This window comes from Trichosurus vulpecula, chromosome 7 (assembly GCF_011100635.1).
Source record: "Trichosurus vulpecula isolate mTriVul1 chromosome 7, mTriVul1.pri, whole genome shotgun sequence".
In the NCBI taxonomy this organism is placed as follows: domain Eukaryota; kingdom Metazoa; phylum Chordata; class Mammalia; order Diprotodontia; family Phalangeridae; genus Trichosurus; species Trichosurus vulpecula.
In genome coordinates, this window is record NC_050579.1 from 147,171,590 (window position 1) to 147,189,573 (window position 17,984).

Genomic DNA, 17,984 nt, shown 5'->3' on the forward strand with positions numbered 1-17,984 from the left:
CAAAAAAAAAAGTGGGGGGGTGGTCATTAAAAAATTTTTAATGCACAGAAGAAAACAGGAAGAAATTCAGAAGAAAACACAGATGAACAAGAGAGTTTTGTAAGCAACAATGAATTTATTATATATTTAACAGGAAAAACAAGCTGTAGGTAATAGCAATTCACAGTTTCATATAATACAATGCTCATTATCTGCTCTACTTTGCATGTGGAAATATTCGTTTTATTTGATGCTCATTAAGTTCAGAATTTTTAAAAAATTTTTTTTAAAAGAACACTGGATCTAATGGTCAGAAGTCCTGACTTCAATATGATTTCACTATAAATGAGCAATATGGCCCTAGGTAAGTCAATTAATCTTTCCAAGCCTGTTTCCTTACCTACAGGGGCAATGATATCAGTCCAGTCTTGGGATTATTGTGAAATTCTAAAGAGATAAATTATATGACAGTATTTTGTAAATTGTAAAGGTATTATTAATTTATCACTATTCTTAGTTAAGAACATAAAATAAAAAAAAATTTTAAAAACACAAAGCTTGTTTATGCCCTTTTTTAAAGAGAGTATATGCACATGTGAAAAGCATATGTGATAGTTTTGACGATGCTTAGATTAGCTGTCTTAAGTCACTAAGGATGCTGGAATTTGAATTTCTTCCCAGCTCAGAAAAAGAAGGGATTTTAGGGTCAAAACATGAGGGTAGAGTTTTCCCCAGAACATAGAAGTTTTTTTTTTTTAATCTCTTTTGAGAGGAATTGAAGAGTTACAATTGGATAGAGAAAGAATTGAGGTAGGTACAGCAGCAGCAGCAATAACAGAAAGTGGACACTTTCTGGAGACTAACTCTATGTCTTGGCACGTAGCCCTGGCATGTAGCTCTACTTTACTTATTCAGAAAATCCAACAGGGAGTGAAAATGTTTTACTAGATGAAGAGAAGATAATTTTAATTGTGTCCTGAATGCATGTTTTTGCTATATAGTATGATAAAGAGATAATTGATTACACCAAACTCAGCTTGCTGGAAGACTAACCCTCCCAGCTTAGCAATCAATAGATTGCCTGGGGGTTTGGAGCTTTTTATGAATTTTATTTACAATTTACATTTTTAAGATTTGTAGCTTTGTGGATAAAGGAAACCATAAGGGACTGGGCTCTTTACCTAGACTAACATCTTGAATTGCTAACGTCATCACCTCTATGCAGAAAGATCTCTTTGAACCTCTAGAGAAGATTGCTCCCTGAACCAGCCTCAGTGAATGGCGATGAGCGTGGCCTCAGTGAATGGCGATGAGCGTGGCCAAAGGAAGAGGGGTAAAAAGTGCTCCTCAATCAAAAATGCTCTTCTCAGTGACCTCTGCTGGGTATCAGTACAAACAGCAAGTGTCCAGTCAATACTGATTGAGTGCATGAACTTGCATATCTTTAGCCAACTATTAAGATATTAAGACTACTGGAGCCAGCTCATATTGACTGGTGAAAGACAATTGTTAAATTTGAGTGTGAGCATTTATTCCTTGGAAAATGGTATCAGTCATACAAATTAGGGCTTAATTTCTTATTTTATTGATTGCCTGGACTTAAGAAAATAGAGAAAATGTTACAATTCAGATTAAACTTAAAAGTGCGTCAATAGCTACATTTTCCCCCCAGAAAGAGCCATTTTCTAAACATTTGCCAGCATACCCCTCCCTATAGCCACAGAGCACAGTCCACTACAATCATCTATCTTTCAAATACATTCTGTTTGTTATTAAAGGGGCAGATTAGGGTGTATGAATGGTTTGGTGCAGATTCCTTATAGCCACTAGAAAAATAATTCAAAGCACAAAGCTTACTTGGTGGCAGGTTAGTAATATCTTCATAAATAAAGAAGGTTACCTTCATAGGCTCATAGCATTATAGATTTAAAGATAGAAGGGACCTTAGAGATCCTCATTCAAATTATCTGCTTTACAGTGGAAATCAGAGGACCTGGGTTTAAGTCCCAACTCAGTCAATTACTAATTGTATGATCATGGGCAAATCACTTAATCTCTCTGTACCTCAGTGTTCTCATCTGTAAATATAAGAGGTCTGAAGTGGCTGAATTCTAAAGATTCCTTCCTATCCCAAATCTATGATCCTATGATCCCAAAGTGATTGAAATGGACATTGATGGAAACCACTGTGCAAAAGTAACTCTCCTATTTGGAATCATGTTAGCATTTGATATTTTTTTCCCTCACAATTCAATATGGAGAGCAGCCAAATCATATTAAAAAATAAGAAATTCCTTATGTTATGATTCTTTCTCTTCACAATCTGATTTCTCAATCCAAACTCTAATCATTTTCTTCCCATTTCTTAAGAATGAAAATGACCCACCGAAAAAAAAACCCTCATAGAACAAAATGTATGATGGAGCGTGTGGTGCTATCCACCTCTGTTTTGTAGTAATCTTTGCTAGCCAGAATTAGAGTTTTAAAAGCATTTTTTAAAAAGCCCTTTTGGTCTCACACTTAATCTATTTCATAATCATAATAGTCATCATCCATGTTCATTTTGATGCTAGGTTGGTCCTCAGGTTTTGGTTTCTTTCTGTTCTCTTTGCTTTTCTCAGTTAGATGGGAATGTCCCTCACAGTGTCTCATGATACTCTTTGATGACATCCAGCTTTCCCCTCGTCTTTCTGCTGGGGCTACACATTGCCCTCCTCTCACATCAGTTGCCTTGGCCATCAGGACCTTCCTAGCCCTGAGAAGATCACAGGTGCAGTTCCAAGGATTTCCATCCAGGTAGAGGTACCTCAGCCGAGGTAAACCTTCTAGGACTTTGAGATCTAATGCAGATATCTTGTTGTTTCGAAGATTGAGAACCTGTAGCTGTTTCAAATCCCTTAGCTCCTGCTCACCAATATCCTGTATGGCATTTCCTTTTAGATCTAGCCTGGCTAAAGTGTCTGGAAGCCTGGACAGAGAATAGAATAAAGTGAGAATGAAAGTCAGGAAAAGTGTTTTATAATTGCCAATATGGGTAAGCACAGTTCTTCTGTGTGTGTACAGGGGAGGGGAAGCAGAGTTGGGAATTGGTGAGCGTGAAACAGCATTTTCAGCCAATTCAGTCCTCATGTGGAAGAGGATAGGGAGCCTTCTTCTGGAAAGGCATGATAACATGTAAAGGAAATGCCTTACCCCCTTCCCCAGTAAATTCTCTCCTATGTTTAAAAAATCTGACATCTTCAGCAAATCAGCCAGGGTGAATTTTGGACATTGTCCATGGCCCCAAACCAGAAGACTTTCCTGGGATCCTGAATGGGAATGAATTGGGGAACAGGGCACAGTCATTACATATCATTATGCCTTTTGGAAGCATGGTTCCCAAGCCTCTTCCCTGCCTTCATCAAATATACTACGTATATTCACATGTACATTCACCAGCCCCTCATTAGATGTATAATTTTGTTTCCCTTGAAAAAGAAAGTAAAAAGATTAAAAAAAAAACTTTGTACACTTAAAATCAGCTATGAATTCATCCCCTAGTTTCCTATTTTCCATCAAAGTCAGTCACCTCAACCCTTTTGACTTTGTCTCATAGGTCTCATTTTCTATTATCTAACAATTTCTGTTTCAATTCTATTACCTTTCTTTTCTTAAAATGGGGATAATAAAATGGAATCTGTGATTCAAATAAAGGCTAATGACAAATGGAGCAGAATTACTTTCTAAAAATGGCAAGTTATAACTTTTTATTAGGGCAAAAATATTCATTTATTTGACAACAACCTTTTCTTGCTGTCTCATATTCAACTCGTGTTTCATTGGAACCCCTACCCAGTTTTATTTTTTCCTGCTGTGTTCATGCCTATCTTTAGTCACATGTCTACTAGCTATGCAGTCAAATTTTTTTTTAAGCTCAAGAGGTGAGGAGATTTTATCCGAAAAACTCTGACCCCAACCCTGTACTAACCTCATGACATATTAATGCACCACGGATAAAGTGGATGGGAAGACCATTCCTTTCATTGCTGTGTAGTGGAAACAAGGGAGGCCTTTGGGGTGGGGCCCTTAGAGGAAACTTACATGGGGAGATGGACTAGAGTGACACAAAATGGGCATTCATGGATGGGGTGTGATCTTTATCCTTAAAAGGAACATCAGCATTGATGAGACCATGGATCCGTTTGAGTTATTTGAGTAGTGAAGAGAGTATTGGTTTGTCACAGTCCCATGCCGCTACTTAGGAAGGAAATAGCCAGTGATTTTAACCATATTTCTTAGCAATTGGACAGTTTTCTTGTCTTTAGCACAAAAATACATAGCTTGTAGTCCAAATGGATATACATATCAAACTCCTACTTAACAATTTAGTTTAATGGAACATTTTAAGTTTTGGAAAATTTGGAAAATAAACCTAGTCTGATTAGTTTCATTTTAATGCTTTTATTCATATCTATACAAACATATAAAGATTGACACTTATTTGGGAATTTCAAAAGCCTTAATTATTTAAACTTTCTTCATACCCTTGGGATAAAATTTATTTAATAAAGAAGAAGATAAATTTTGCATAATTTCATACATTTTAACAATTTAATCATTTAATTGAATTTTAAGTTAGTTCCAGATCAAATTAATTTTATGCAAACAACTGTTAATATGAAGAGCATCTGTAAAAGGTTCACAGATAGTCACAGATGTATAGCTTTTGTTTTTTCCCCCACTTGGGGGGATGTCATTCCCCTAGGAATGACGATTTCAATAGAAATGAATTAGGTATGGGCATTTCATTGCTAAGATCATGCAGGGCTAGGAAACAGATGAGGACTAGAAATAACATTTGTGGGGTTTTATTTTCAGTTCCAAAATATTTATTGAAATCTTCCTATGTATCTTCCTATGTATTTATTGAAATCTGACCATGTACTATGTAAGACTGTGCTAGGTAAGCCTCAAAACACTATCCCTGGCAGTTTCTCCCCAAGCCCAAAGACACTATGCCTAGCAAATACTCATGAATGAGTCCCGGCAAAACACTTATCTCTCTCCCTGGTATAGTAACAAACCACACCTGTCAGAATTATTAGTTTGAACTGGCTTTGACTGGATCACAAAGATGTTTGGTACCAACCAGACTATCTATACCAACTCCCTACATCATTGTACTCATCCTGGACTCCTCATTATGCATAGACTTAAGATATACATGTACTCTCTACATCTATCTTGTCATACAAGACTGATTGGTGGCAGACTGTACAATCCTCAGTCAGTCCTGACCACTAGTTAACTTAGTGACATAGCAAATCTAAAACCACACCTCCCTGTGAACCCACTTTAGGCTTTTCTTGGTGAACTCTGGGTAAAATGCCAGTGCAGTAGATACAAAAAGTGAATGTTCTTTTAAGAACTGACCACTCCTTAACCACTCCCTAATCCTGCTGGAGTCACCTAATTAGCATACTTGGCACATGTTTTACTACCGCTTTTCCTATATAAACTTTAACTTTATCCCTCTAAGGTCACAGGTTCCTTAAGAACTTTTGCCCACCAAATAGTGTAAAAATAAACCTCTGCCAACTAAAAAAGACTGTGCTAGGTACATCTGAATAGAAGAGAGTCTTTCCTCAGATTATATGAATCAGTTGGCAAATCAACAAGCATTTATCAAGTGCCTTCTACTACCTGCACGGGGCTAGAAACTGAGGATAAAAATACAATGAATGAAACAAGCTCTTCTTGCAAGGAGCTTACACATCATTGGGAATATGAGAATGACAACATATACATTTATAAGTACATACAGAACAAATATAGAGAAGGAAGAGAGATATCCTATGAGGTCAAGGGAAGGAGGGAATAAATTCTAGGCATAGGGGAGATCCAATGAAAAGACATGTATTTGGGAAATGGAGTATCATCTTCAAGCAACAGAGACAAGGCCAATTTGACTGGATTGCTGAGGAGGGCAAGTAATGTTCAATGAGGTTAGAAAGATAAGTTGAAGCCAGGTTGTAAAGGGCTTGGGCTTTAAAAGCTAAATTGAAGACTTTAGATTTTGTCTTGGAGCCAAAAGAGAGCCACTAGAGTTTGTTTAATTAGAGAGTGACAGGTCAGTTCTATATTTAAGGAAAATCACTTTGGAAGTATTGTATAAAGTGGACTAGAGTAGAGTCTTGAGTTAGGAAGACCAGTCAGGAAGTTGTTGCAATAATTTAGGTGAGAGGTGATAAGGCACTGAACTAAGATGAGAGCTATGTGAGCTAAGAGGAATCAGATGGGAAGGTAAAGGTGGCAAGATTCGACAACTGAGGTTTATGTGGGATGAAAGAGAGTGAGAAGTCAAGGAAAAGTGCTGAGGTTCTGAACCTGGGAGCCTGGAAGGATAGTGGTACTGTTGAATGAAATTATAATGTTTGGAAAAGGAGAGGGTTTTTGGGGAAAAGATGTTATCTTTTGGAGCTGTAAAGTCTGAGGTGTCTCTAGGCCACCTAGTTTGACATATCTAATAGGCAATTGGGGGTGTGGCACTGAAGTTCAGTGGAGATTGAGAGAGACAGAGAGACAGAGACAGAGAGAGAAGAGACTTTGTAAAGGAGAAAGTGAAGAGGGTTTAAGCCGGAACCTTGAGGTATACCCACAATTAGAGGGGCATGGTATGGATGATGAGTCAACAAAGGAGAGGGAGAAGGAATGGTGAGTAATATGGGAGGCCAACTGTTAGAGAGGATTCATAAAAACCTATATAAATTAGGAGGGAAATAACAATGAGAAGGGAAGGGGAAAATGTTATCTTCAAGGGGAGGAGTATATCAGCTTATGTTTCTGAATCATTAATAAAGGAAGATGGAGTTTTAAAGCACAGTCACAATATTTGCATAAAAAGCAGATAAACTCGTGCACAAAAGTATCCTGAAATGAAGCAAATGTAACACTCAGTAAAATCCACTAGTAAAAATGATAAACTATTAAATATAAGGAGACACATATGTGCATACATACATACACACATATATTTTAATTTGACATAGGCTCATTGTCAGGGAGAAGCTCTTCCAACCCACCCATACTTGCAAGGAGCAGTTTGGCAGAGGCCATAAGGATATATAGTAGTCATACCTCTGTTTCCCTTACTATTGTCATAACTCCAATAAGTATAAAATCCACTGTCATGTCCTTCATGTCCATCATCTAAGACACCAACCAGATAGTCCACAGTGAGTAAAACTAGTACATGATACTCAGTGGTGTTATTTCCACCAAGTAGCAATCTGTTTTTTAAAAATTATTATTCTGAACTTGAACACCGAAATGGATCATTTCCACACACACACACAGCAAAACACAAAAAGAAGATTCTATATGAAACCTCTAAAGGCACTTTGTGCTAAAACTTCCCCATTTGTCTGGTTTGCAATGGCACAGTTAAAATTCTGATTTGTACACATCAGCATGGAGCAGTTATGCCCCCTACATTTACTGATAAAGCCCAGCTCTGCCCTGGTCCTTTGACCAGAGCACACACATCCAAGTGTAACTGGTCACATGCTTTTCCAGTGGGACTAAGTTGGGCATAATGGGCTGCATGTATTCTACTCTCCTGAGTTGAGAAGAATAAACATTTGCTTCCATAGTCTCCAGTATTCAGTATATCCTTCTAATCTGAACTCTGATTAAACACCTTGCATTTCAAGTTTTCATAATATGTCAGATGAATTAATGTTCATCATTAGCATCACCTGTCTTACCTAGGAAAATTTGTAAAGGAGGGGAAATTTGGGTCATCCTTCTCACATTCTCATTTCCTCTTCCCAATTTTCCTAGCAGTGTTGATGGTATCACTATGGTCCTAGGTTCTCATCCTCAGTACCGTCCTCCACTCTTTACTTTCATTCATCCACATATAAAATCTATTGCCAAATCTTATCATTTTCTGTTTTTGTTTTCCTTTGAACTCCTAGTACTTAGCAGAGTATCTAGTCAGTAGGAGAAAATGCTTCTTGACTTGCCTTGACTTGGCTCTCTATCGCCAGAATATCTCTCACATGCATCTTCTGATCCACTCACACAGTCACAACCCTAATCCAGGTTCTCATCACCTCTCACCAGGACTGTTGCAATAACTTTCTAACCTGTCTCCCTCTCTCAAATGTCTCTCCATTCCAATCCATTCATTCATCTTCCATTCAACTATGAGACAATTTTTCTAAAACATAGGTTGATCATAACACTGCCTGATAATAAAGTGAGGGCATAAATCTCCTCTCCACCCCTTCATCCCCATCAATGGTCATTGGCTGATGGGGGGAAAATTCCTTTGAGGGCCACACAAGCAAAAACCAAATTAATTGAGTTTTTTGTTGTACAAAATTGAAAAGTTTCCATTCACCTAGTTTTAAAATTAAGATTGAGTAACATATAACTAAAGTAATAATACAAAGACTGTTTTTTTTTTCCTTTATTATGAGCAGTAAAGGGGGGGATAGTAGAAAGAGAGTAGAGGAAGAAAAGAAATTAAGGCAGTGAGGAAAGAGATGGAAAAAGAACTATGACACATTAAAAGACAGAGGAGAAAAAGACATAGGCAGAAAGGTGAAGAGAAACATACAGGGAATGACTTACAAGGGACATACACACAAATCAACATAGAGAGCAACACAAATCCAGCCAAGCAAAGAGGCTTTTCATATAAGACCTCCATCTTCAAACCTTGAAAATGTTAAAAAGCAGCTGAGGAGTTTTTAAACTGTATTCTATTTTTATTTTTTAATTTGTATATATGGTTATATATTTTTAACTCCTGGCATAAACAGAGCCATCATTTCTTAGTATTTTCTCTATGGCTTGGATGAAATGAAGCTGATGACTGTATCTGACCTGCAGGTTTCCCTACTTTCCTGAGTAAATGGCTCTTTATTCCTAGCTTCCCCTGGGATACCAGAGAGTTATTGGAATTCCTCTGCTTAGCTCCTAGCCCATAAAATGTCTACAGAAGTACCAAATCTCTTAAAATTATTACGAATGACAAGATGAACTGGTCACTTGCCTGAGAGGTATTGACAGCAGAAGGTTCTGTTCCAGGGCCAGATTAGAAAGCTGAACACATTTTTGAAGGGCTCCCACCTCAAATAAGCTCACCATGTTGTTGTCTAGAAACAAATGTTTCAGGTCTTTCAGGTCCCGGAAGTCTTGAAGCATTATTCTCTGAATTAGATTGTTACTACAGTCTAGTTTCTGTAGCCTTGTTGGCAGTCGGAAGGGCAACATCTGGAGTTGATTTTGAGATATCTCCAATGTTGTTAAATTAGGAAGGAAGTGGGCTCCCTCGATAGAAGAAAGTAAATTGGCAGAAAGGAAAAGATGAGAAAGGTTCTCCAGATGTTTCATCTCTCGAAATCTTACTACTTGGAGCTGGTTTCTCTCCAGCTTTAAATAAAGCAAAGACTTTGGCAGGTCATTAGGGACTATAGTCAGTGAGTTGCCACTTAAACTGAGAAATTGCAAAGACTGAAGAGATGCAAAGAAGCTCCCTGTTAGGAAATGTAGCTTGTTATTCTCCATACTCAGATGTTTTAAGTGAGGAAGTTTCAATGGGCCAGTCAGAGATTCCATATTGTTGCCATCCAACACCAAATTTTGCAAATTAACAAGGGAGGAGAGTGTGCTGAGGGAAAGAGAGGATACCATATTGTTCTGCAGCTCAAGTACTTGTAACTTTTCCAAGCCTTCAAAATCTGATTCATGTAAAACATCTATCAAATTATCATTGAGTCTCAACACTTCAAGGTTGTTTGGGAGGGCAGTGGGGATTCGTCTTAATTTATTTTTCCAGAGTTCCAAAGTCTTCAATGTGCTCAAAGTTTTGAAGGTATCATTTTCAACAGACTCCGTGCCACTGGCCAATAGAATAAATTCTTCCAGGGCCAGTCTTTTGGTGATGTTAGATAACTGCAGGGGGGGGAAAAATCCTAAATCAACATTATTATGAAAAATATTATATGGTATATGCAAACAAAATCAATAGTATTTCATATTTTTTCTATTATCTATTTAAAATTTATTTTATATAAGCAATTTTCAAAAGACAAAGCATGAACTATCAGTGACTTCATTAAAAGTGATTCAAATCACTAATAATAAGAGTAAAGCAAATTTTAAAAAAACTCTGGGGTTTCATCTTACACATGTAAAACTTGACAAAGATGACAAAAATGGAAAACTCATGCTGGAAGAGCTTCAAGAAAAGAATGCTCATATGCTCTTGATGGAGCTGTGACCTGGGACAAACATTCTGTGAAACAATTTGGAGCTGTATAAGAAAAATGACCGAAATTGACTTTTCATCCAGTGATCCCACTAATAGACATATTGTTCCAAGAAGATTAAAAAAAACAAACATATACAACAAAATATTTATGGTTTCATTTTTTTGTGGAAGTAAAAGATAGATCTTGGACAAAGCTTAAAAAACAGAGATCCTGAAAAAACCTATTATGTTGATATTGCTGTCAGACACCACTCAATGTACTGAATGTGGACATGTTGCCATGACTAAGGATGTAGCTGAATTTTTTCACCTGAAAAATGAGAGGTTTGGACTAGATGACCTCTAAGTGCTAGATCTGCTATGGCTATGTTTACACAAAACTGAAATAAAGCATCTATGCATTGTAGGCAAGGTAGGATTATTATACACACATACACATCAGCATTTGAAAATTTTGATAACTGATATCACAAGAGAAAGTTTTACTTATCCTAAATTTTTAGTCACTTATTTAATTTATTTTTTTATTATTTTACTTATCTTAAAATAAATAGCACTGTGATATGAAGACTAGAATTTTCTACTATTAAAAATTTATATATTTATGACAAATAATACTAAAACATTTTCCTAATTACATTCCTTTCTAAGCTATGCTCCTGGTAGCTATTTTCTGCATCTATCTGTTTTCCTGAATCTATTCATATGACACAAACATTTTCAACCATATTCTATTTCAGAAATTAAACTCTCTTTTTTAGAGTAACTTTCTATGTTGCAATGGTAAAGATTAGTGAAGAAACATAAAGAATATGTGGGTGATCTTGTATTTATGGGCCAAGTAGGTCGCATATAGCAGTAATGATTTCAGAATATCTATCTGACTGACAAGGGTCTGAGAGCACCTCACATCCCTCCCCTCACACTCAAGCATCCCCTTGAATGAGTGACAGGCCTGGATGAAAAAGAAGCTAGAAAATAGGGAGTTATGATGAGGTAGTTATGGCGCTAGAATCTTAGAACTGGATGAGAATTTAGAGATCCTCTAATCCAGTCCCTTCATTTTACACATGAGAAAAATTTCTGAGGTCTAGGAAAGTAAAGATTTGCCTATAGTCCCACAGCTAGACAGTTCCAGAACCAAGACTTGAAAATGGATCATCTGCCTCTACTTTCCCCTTTTCTCCCCCTTTCTCCCCCACTCTCTCCCTTTTTCTCCTCTTTCCTCTCCCCTTCTCTTTCCCTTCCCCCTCATCTCTCTTCTTCTCCCCCTCCTCTTTCTCCTCTTCTCCCCTCCTCTGTCTCCCCTTCTCCCTCTTTCCCTCTTTCCCTCTTCTCTCTCCCTCTCTTTCCATTCTCTCCTCCTTTCTTCCCCTTCTCTCCTTCTCTCCTCTTCTTTCCCCCTTTTCCCTCCTCTACCTCTCTCCCTCTCCCTCAGCCTCTCCTTCCTCTTCCCTTCTCCCTCTCCCTCCTCCTTCCACTCCTCCAGAACAATCATTCCCCTCTATAGACAGCCTGGTGCCCCTTCTTTCTGTTTCCTCCTACTGCCAAAACAATGCAGATTGTCCCTACTACAATTCAGAACTGACAAGCTCAAGTGATCCACCTGATCACAACCTCAGACTGTGCAGTAGCAGGGGTTACAGGCATATACCACCGATAAATATGTCTTTTTCAAAGAAGAGGAAGAACATCATTGTTTTAACTTCCTTACCCCTTTAATGGCTATATTTTGCTTATATTTGCTGATTGACATGTATGATATTTAATTACATAGTATAGTGTTCATAAAATCAGAAACAAAGGGTTGGAAAAGATTTACAGAAAAATCTGGATCACCTCTTCTATGTCCTTACCTCTAGGTAGGTTTTGCCCAAACCAAGAGTGTCCAAAAGAGTCCGTAAAAAGGGTTCATATTTACTTTATGGATCATTTTTTGTCCCTTCCTTCCCTCAGATAAAAAATGGAGATCTGGTTCTCAACCAAAAATCATGCTTGCAAATCACTTAGTACTTAGTATCATACCTTTTGCAGTAGCATTAAATAAGTAGCTATTTCTGATGACATAAAACAATGCCTTATTCTTTCATTCAAATTTTATTTTAAGTTATTAAAAATAAAACAACTTTTTACCACCATATACTTTTGGCCATTTGTGCCCCTCAGGTGGCCCATCAGTTAATCTATTTAGTTGATAAGCACCAGAAGAAAGGCTACAGAGAGTATTTCTTATATATGATTCACTTCACATATATTTAGGCTGAGGGTCTAGAGGAGAGAGTGAGGCTGATGACATTGCTCAGCTCTTCCCCACTTATATTCAATTCACTCGAGTCAAGACATCATCCTTGTGATGTTATTGATCCTCTTCCAGAATGAAAGATAAACAACAATTTAAATGAGATGCAAAAGTTCCATTTCATTTAACTATTAGGAATCTGCTCCTGTAGTTCAAACCAATCATCCACTGCATTCACCAAACATCAGTAAAATATAGTTATTTGAGATCAAAGTGGTTCCAAAAGGAGATATCACATAGCTTTTTGCTTTCCATTCCTTCCATCAGCCTGAGAGTTCTGAGTTGTTAGACAGTTAAAAGACAGTTAATTTGGATTAAAATCCTGGGAGAAGCACTTGTATTGATTGGTGAACTTTTAAAAATGACAAATTGACTTATTAAATAATTAAATTTATGGTCAGGTATAAATTGCTTGTATTGTTTACAAAACAATGTTGTCTCATTTCATTAATATGTCTACTTGACACTCCCACAATTGAATATCACATATTTTCAGAGCATCCTATTTCTTTAAATTCTGTCTCTTTCTTTACATAAGCCAGATACGTAACCTGGAATTGAATATTATCCAAGAAAAGGTAAATCAGTAGATAAACACAAATCAATTCTAATTTTTCAGTCTTGACATGAATTCAATGCCACTTATTTATAATGGATTCACCTTTATGTGGCCTTTATTGCTGAATTTTCTAGTTAACAAAGAAAAGATCCAGTATATTCACCCTCTTTCCAAGAGGATTCCACAAAGGCACTCTTTGGTATTCCCACCTTTGGATACATACGAAGGGAAAACAGAAATGCTCAATGGGGTTTATTTGGAATCATATAAATTTAGAACTAGAAGGAACAGAAGGAACTGCCTAGTTCCTAAACCCTCATTTTATAAAGAAAGAAGCTGAGGCTGAGAAAAGAAAACAGGAAAAAACTTCCACGAGGTCACACAGTTAGTGATGTTACTAAAACTGGCTTCCAGGCCAATGCTTTTTCAACCATTTTTTTTCCTCCTGTGACTTTACTGGTATTGGGAACTTCTGGAGAGAAAACTTCCTATACCCATTCAACCTAGTGAGAGTTCTGCCATTTATAATCTTAGAAAGTTGCTTGGAAAAATGAGAGGTTAAAAGGTTATAACCATGGTGTGTCTGAGGCAGGACTATAAACCCACTACCTCATAAACTCCAAGACCACCTCTCTTATCCACTAAACCACACAACTGCTTATAGTATCCATTCCATTATGCCAGAAGCAAAGCACAATTCTTTGATTACATAAAAAATTAGCAAATCTCCACCATAATTTTCAATATCTACTGCATGTCTGACATGAAAAAATAAAAACCAGCACAGGATTGTAAAAACAAATGAAATTTAATGTCTTAAGAACTCTGATCAATGAAATAATCAATTGTGATTACAGAGAGCTACGAAGAATGCTGCCTATCTCATGGCAGAGATATGATGGACTAATATGCAGAACGGGAAATACTTTTTTGGATGTGGCCAACTTGGGGATTTGTTTTGCTTGACTACACTTATATGATACAAGCCCTCTCTGCCTCCCCTTCACTCCATCCATGTGTAGGTGGCAGGGGGCGGGTGATGAGGGAGAAAAATAGATAAATGATTGATCATTGAAAAAATAAAAAATATTTATTTCAAAAAATAAAGACTAGAATTGAGAACATTTATCATGAGAACCTGGTGTTCACTGGAACAAATATATAAGCTATAGAAACTATGAATAATTTCCTAGGAAGATATTGATATTTTGCCTGTAATAGGGATTGATTATCTCAAATATCTCAAATGCATTATCATCTTAATACCTTTATGATGATTAAGACATCTTATTTGGCACATAAGCCACACACCATTTCAATGGTTATATAACCAGGGCCTTTTAACATAAAGTGACAATAGTGGGACATATATTTTATTACATGAAGACATTTCAAAAAACACAGTCACCCGTAAGGTAGTTGGATTTTTTTTTTTTAGTGCTGTCATAAAAGGTCACTCATATCTAATAATGTAAAGAACTCTTGGGAGCTTTTCAACTATCACTGCTATTTCTTGAAATACCCCTAAATAAGATGGAAACAAAAATGATCATCATTTTTTTTTTAAATCCAGGGGGAACGATCCACTTTACTAATCCAGAATAGGTTGGTGGTTGGCAAAAGTACTCCGACTTAAAAATTATACCTGTTTAAACACTGTCTTTTTAAATTTGATTTCCTCCCTCCCAATAAAAAAGAATTACCTTGAGTAAGAAATGACATCCTTACCTTGAGGTTTTTTATTTTACTGTGGCTGATATAAAGCCTCTTGATAGTGGAAGGCATCCAGGAAGGTACTTCTATGAGTCTATAGCACTGGACGGATTGTTTGGAATCACAGCTGCATCTTCTTGGGCAGTTAGGGTGGAAACCATCACCAAAGGAAAGCAGAACAAGAAAGGTACAAAGCAGATACATCTTCCAAATATGAGTTCTTAGTTCTCAGTTGGTGCCAACTCCAGCAGGTATTTAGGTCTTGCCTTTCTTTTCGTATGATAAAGTCAAATAAAAAGGGTCTTATGAATGTGTGCTCTGTCAGTATAAGACTACAGGAAAGAAAAAAAGGGAGGGGACTCCTCTTAACCTGCCTAGGTTAAAATGTCAGCAACCATTACAAAAGGTGAAAGGCTTTAACAATGATAAGCAGCTTCAATATCTGTAGGTGGGCAAAACCCTATGTTATTTATTGCTGAAAGGGCTAATCTGTAAACACCTCTATTATCTGCAGTTTCCTTATTTTGTTAAATGTGACACTAAGGAATTAGTGAGAAAAGACAAAGAACCATTTTATTGTAGGCTATAAAACCTTTGTATTTTCTGTGACCCTATATTAAAACCATTTTTGAGGGGAGGGGATGGGAACAGACATTTAGAGGGGTTTTGTTTTTTGTTTTCCTTTTAAAATAGTAAGGGAAGATCAGCAGGTATTTTCTTCTCACTACTAAACTTCAGGGATACTTAAAGCCACAAATGCCTGTATCTTCCCTTTTTAAAAGGCAGGGTAAGAAAGAACTTAGAGGACCTGGGTTGGAATCCTGGCTTTGCTATTTACAACCAACTGACCTGAATTCACCTTTTTGGCCTCAGCTTCCTCATCTGTAACATGAGAAGGTTAAATCTCTAAGTCTTTTCTAGTACTAGAGTCTATGACTATGAGGGTCATTGCTACCCAACTTACAACTATTGCATCTTAAAAATGCTTGTCAACAAAAATAACTATTGCTGTTGACTCTTGAAATGGAAATATAAAAAATATTGTGTAGTTCCCTTTTGTAATCACTACTGCCTATTTTTAATAGGAAATAGAAACCTATCTTTTATTTCTTTAATATAAGGAAGGACTTTTCAATTTCTTAAAAAGGAATTTAACTTCTTACTCATGAAAGCTGACCGCTGAAAAGTTACTCCTTATCTAGAAATGTTCTTTGTTATGCTTTGTCTTGCTATAGTATTATTTCCTGCGGACAAATTTTAAAGAATTTAAAATCCTGATTAGGTATTTTAAATGAACATAATACTTGTGAATAATTCATAAAACAGGGCTATACATGCTCACTGAAGGTATTTGCCAAAGCAATGGAAAATGTTGTGTGCAGAGTCTATATAAAAGGATTCTATGGTTTCCAAACATTCTCATTCATAGATTACATTTTACTAATTGCCACAAATCCTAGAACACAAGATATAGATAGAAATATAGATATGTAGATATAGTTGTAATTATAAACAAAAACAGATGTGGACACAAGTGAAGAACCGAAATATGAAATGTGCTATGCCCAGAATTGAGCAAGAGGACATTTGGTCTGATTGCACTTGGGAAATTACACAATACTTTCAATGAATGGAAATTTCCCACTGTCTCAAAACTTTATATCTTTAACTCCAGTGTTTTCAAGGTTATTTGGCTATGGAACATGGGATTACATGATCTTAGAATCAAAATTATAAGTAACAAAACACTTAATAAAAATACACATGGGGGCTATAAGTAAGCTTTGTCATTTTATCAATAACTCACGTGCAAGAAATGACAAATGATATTCTCAGAGACATATAGAAAAGGAGATAAAAAAGACAAAAGCTGGTCAAGTAATCGGACAACAACAGTTAGTAGTTAATAACTAAGCATTTATTGAGTATCTACTGTGTGCACCAGGCACTGTGCTAAGTGCTGGGGATACAAAACAGGGCAAAAGAAAGTCCTTGTCCTTGAGGAGCTCACAATCAAATGGAGAAGATGACATACAAACAGTTATGGACAAAGAGGTAATAAACAGGATAAATAAGAAAAAATCAACAGAAGGAACATGTTAAAACTAAGAAGGATTAGAAAAGGCTTCCTGCTAGAAAGTGGAATTTTATCTAGGATTTGAAGGAAGTCAGGAAAGCCAGGAGGCAGAGATGAGGAGGAAGAACATTCCAGGCATGGAGGACAGCCTATGAAAATGCCTGGAGCCAAGAGCCGAAGTATTTTGAGGAAAAGCAAGGACAACCAGTGTCACTGGATGAAAGAGTCACATGGGTGGGAGAGAGGTTTAAGAAGACTGGAAAGGTGGGGAGGGGCTGGGTTATAAAGGGCTTTAAATGCCAGAGGACTTTATATTTGATGCTTTAGTTAATAGGGAGACATTTACTGTACTGGGTAGAGATGTGACATGGTAGGACCTGAGCTATAGGAAGATCAATTTGACAGTAGAGTGGAGGATGGCTTGGAGTGGGGAAGAGTCTTGTGGTAGGCAGACCAACCAGCAGGCCATTGTATTAGTCTAGGCATGAGGAGATAAAAGCCTTCACCAGAGTGAAGCCATTTAAGGAGAGAGCTCAGTTCAACATCTTATTTCTCCTGTGGCTGAAGTACTTTGGCATTTCTGTGACTGACTTCACAATGCCTCTGTTTCTGGTACCTTCTCTTCTCTCCTTTTAAGTTTTCTTCTGTGTTTTGTCTTCCTCTATTAGACTGTAAATTCCTTGGGGGCAAGAATTGAATTTTTCTCTTTTTATTTGTATTCCCAGTTAGCAGCACAGTGTCTTACAAAAAGTAGGTACTTAATAAATGTTTATTGACTATTGACTAGTTATTGTGTATATTGTTTTCCTGGTTCTGTCTACTTCATTTTGCATAAGTTCATTTAAGTCTTTCCAGGTTTCTCTGTATTCAACGTGTTTATTCATTCTTACAAAGCAATAATATGTCATTACATGCACATACCACAATTTGTTTAGCCATTCTTCTAAGTAACTGGTATCTACTTTTTTTTTCTAATTGTTATCACACACACACGATGCTTTAAATATTTTGGAGTCTTTTGCTTTTTCCTGTGGCCTCCTTAGGGTACACTTAGCAGTTACCAAAGATTTTTGAGCTAGAGATGCCATAGTCA

General features: G+C 36.8%; 1 protein-coding gene across 1 annotated transcript; it reads right to left on the minus strand.

Moving 5' to 3' along the window:
* Positions 1–2,499: 2,499 nt before the first annotated feature.
* Positions 2,500–15,018, minus strand: LOC118856076 (nephrocan-like). The gene is made up of 3 exons (XM_036766137.1): positions 14,830–15,018; positions 9,023–9,924; positions 2,500–2,947 (listed from the first exon to the last, which is right to left on the minus strand). The coding sequence occupies exons 1-3, from the start codon at positions 15,016–15,018 to the stop codon at positions 2,500–2,502; spliced, it is 1,539 nt and encodes a 512-aa protein (XP_036622032.1).
* Positions 15,019–17,984: the final 2,966 nt, after the last annotated feature.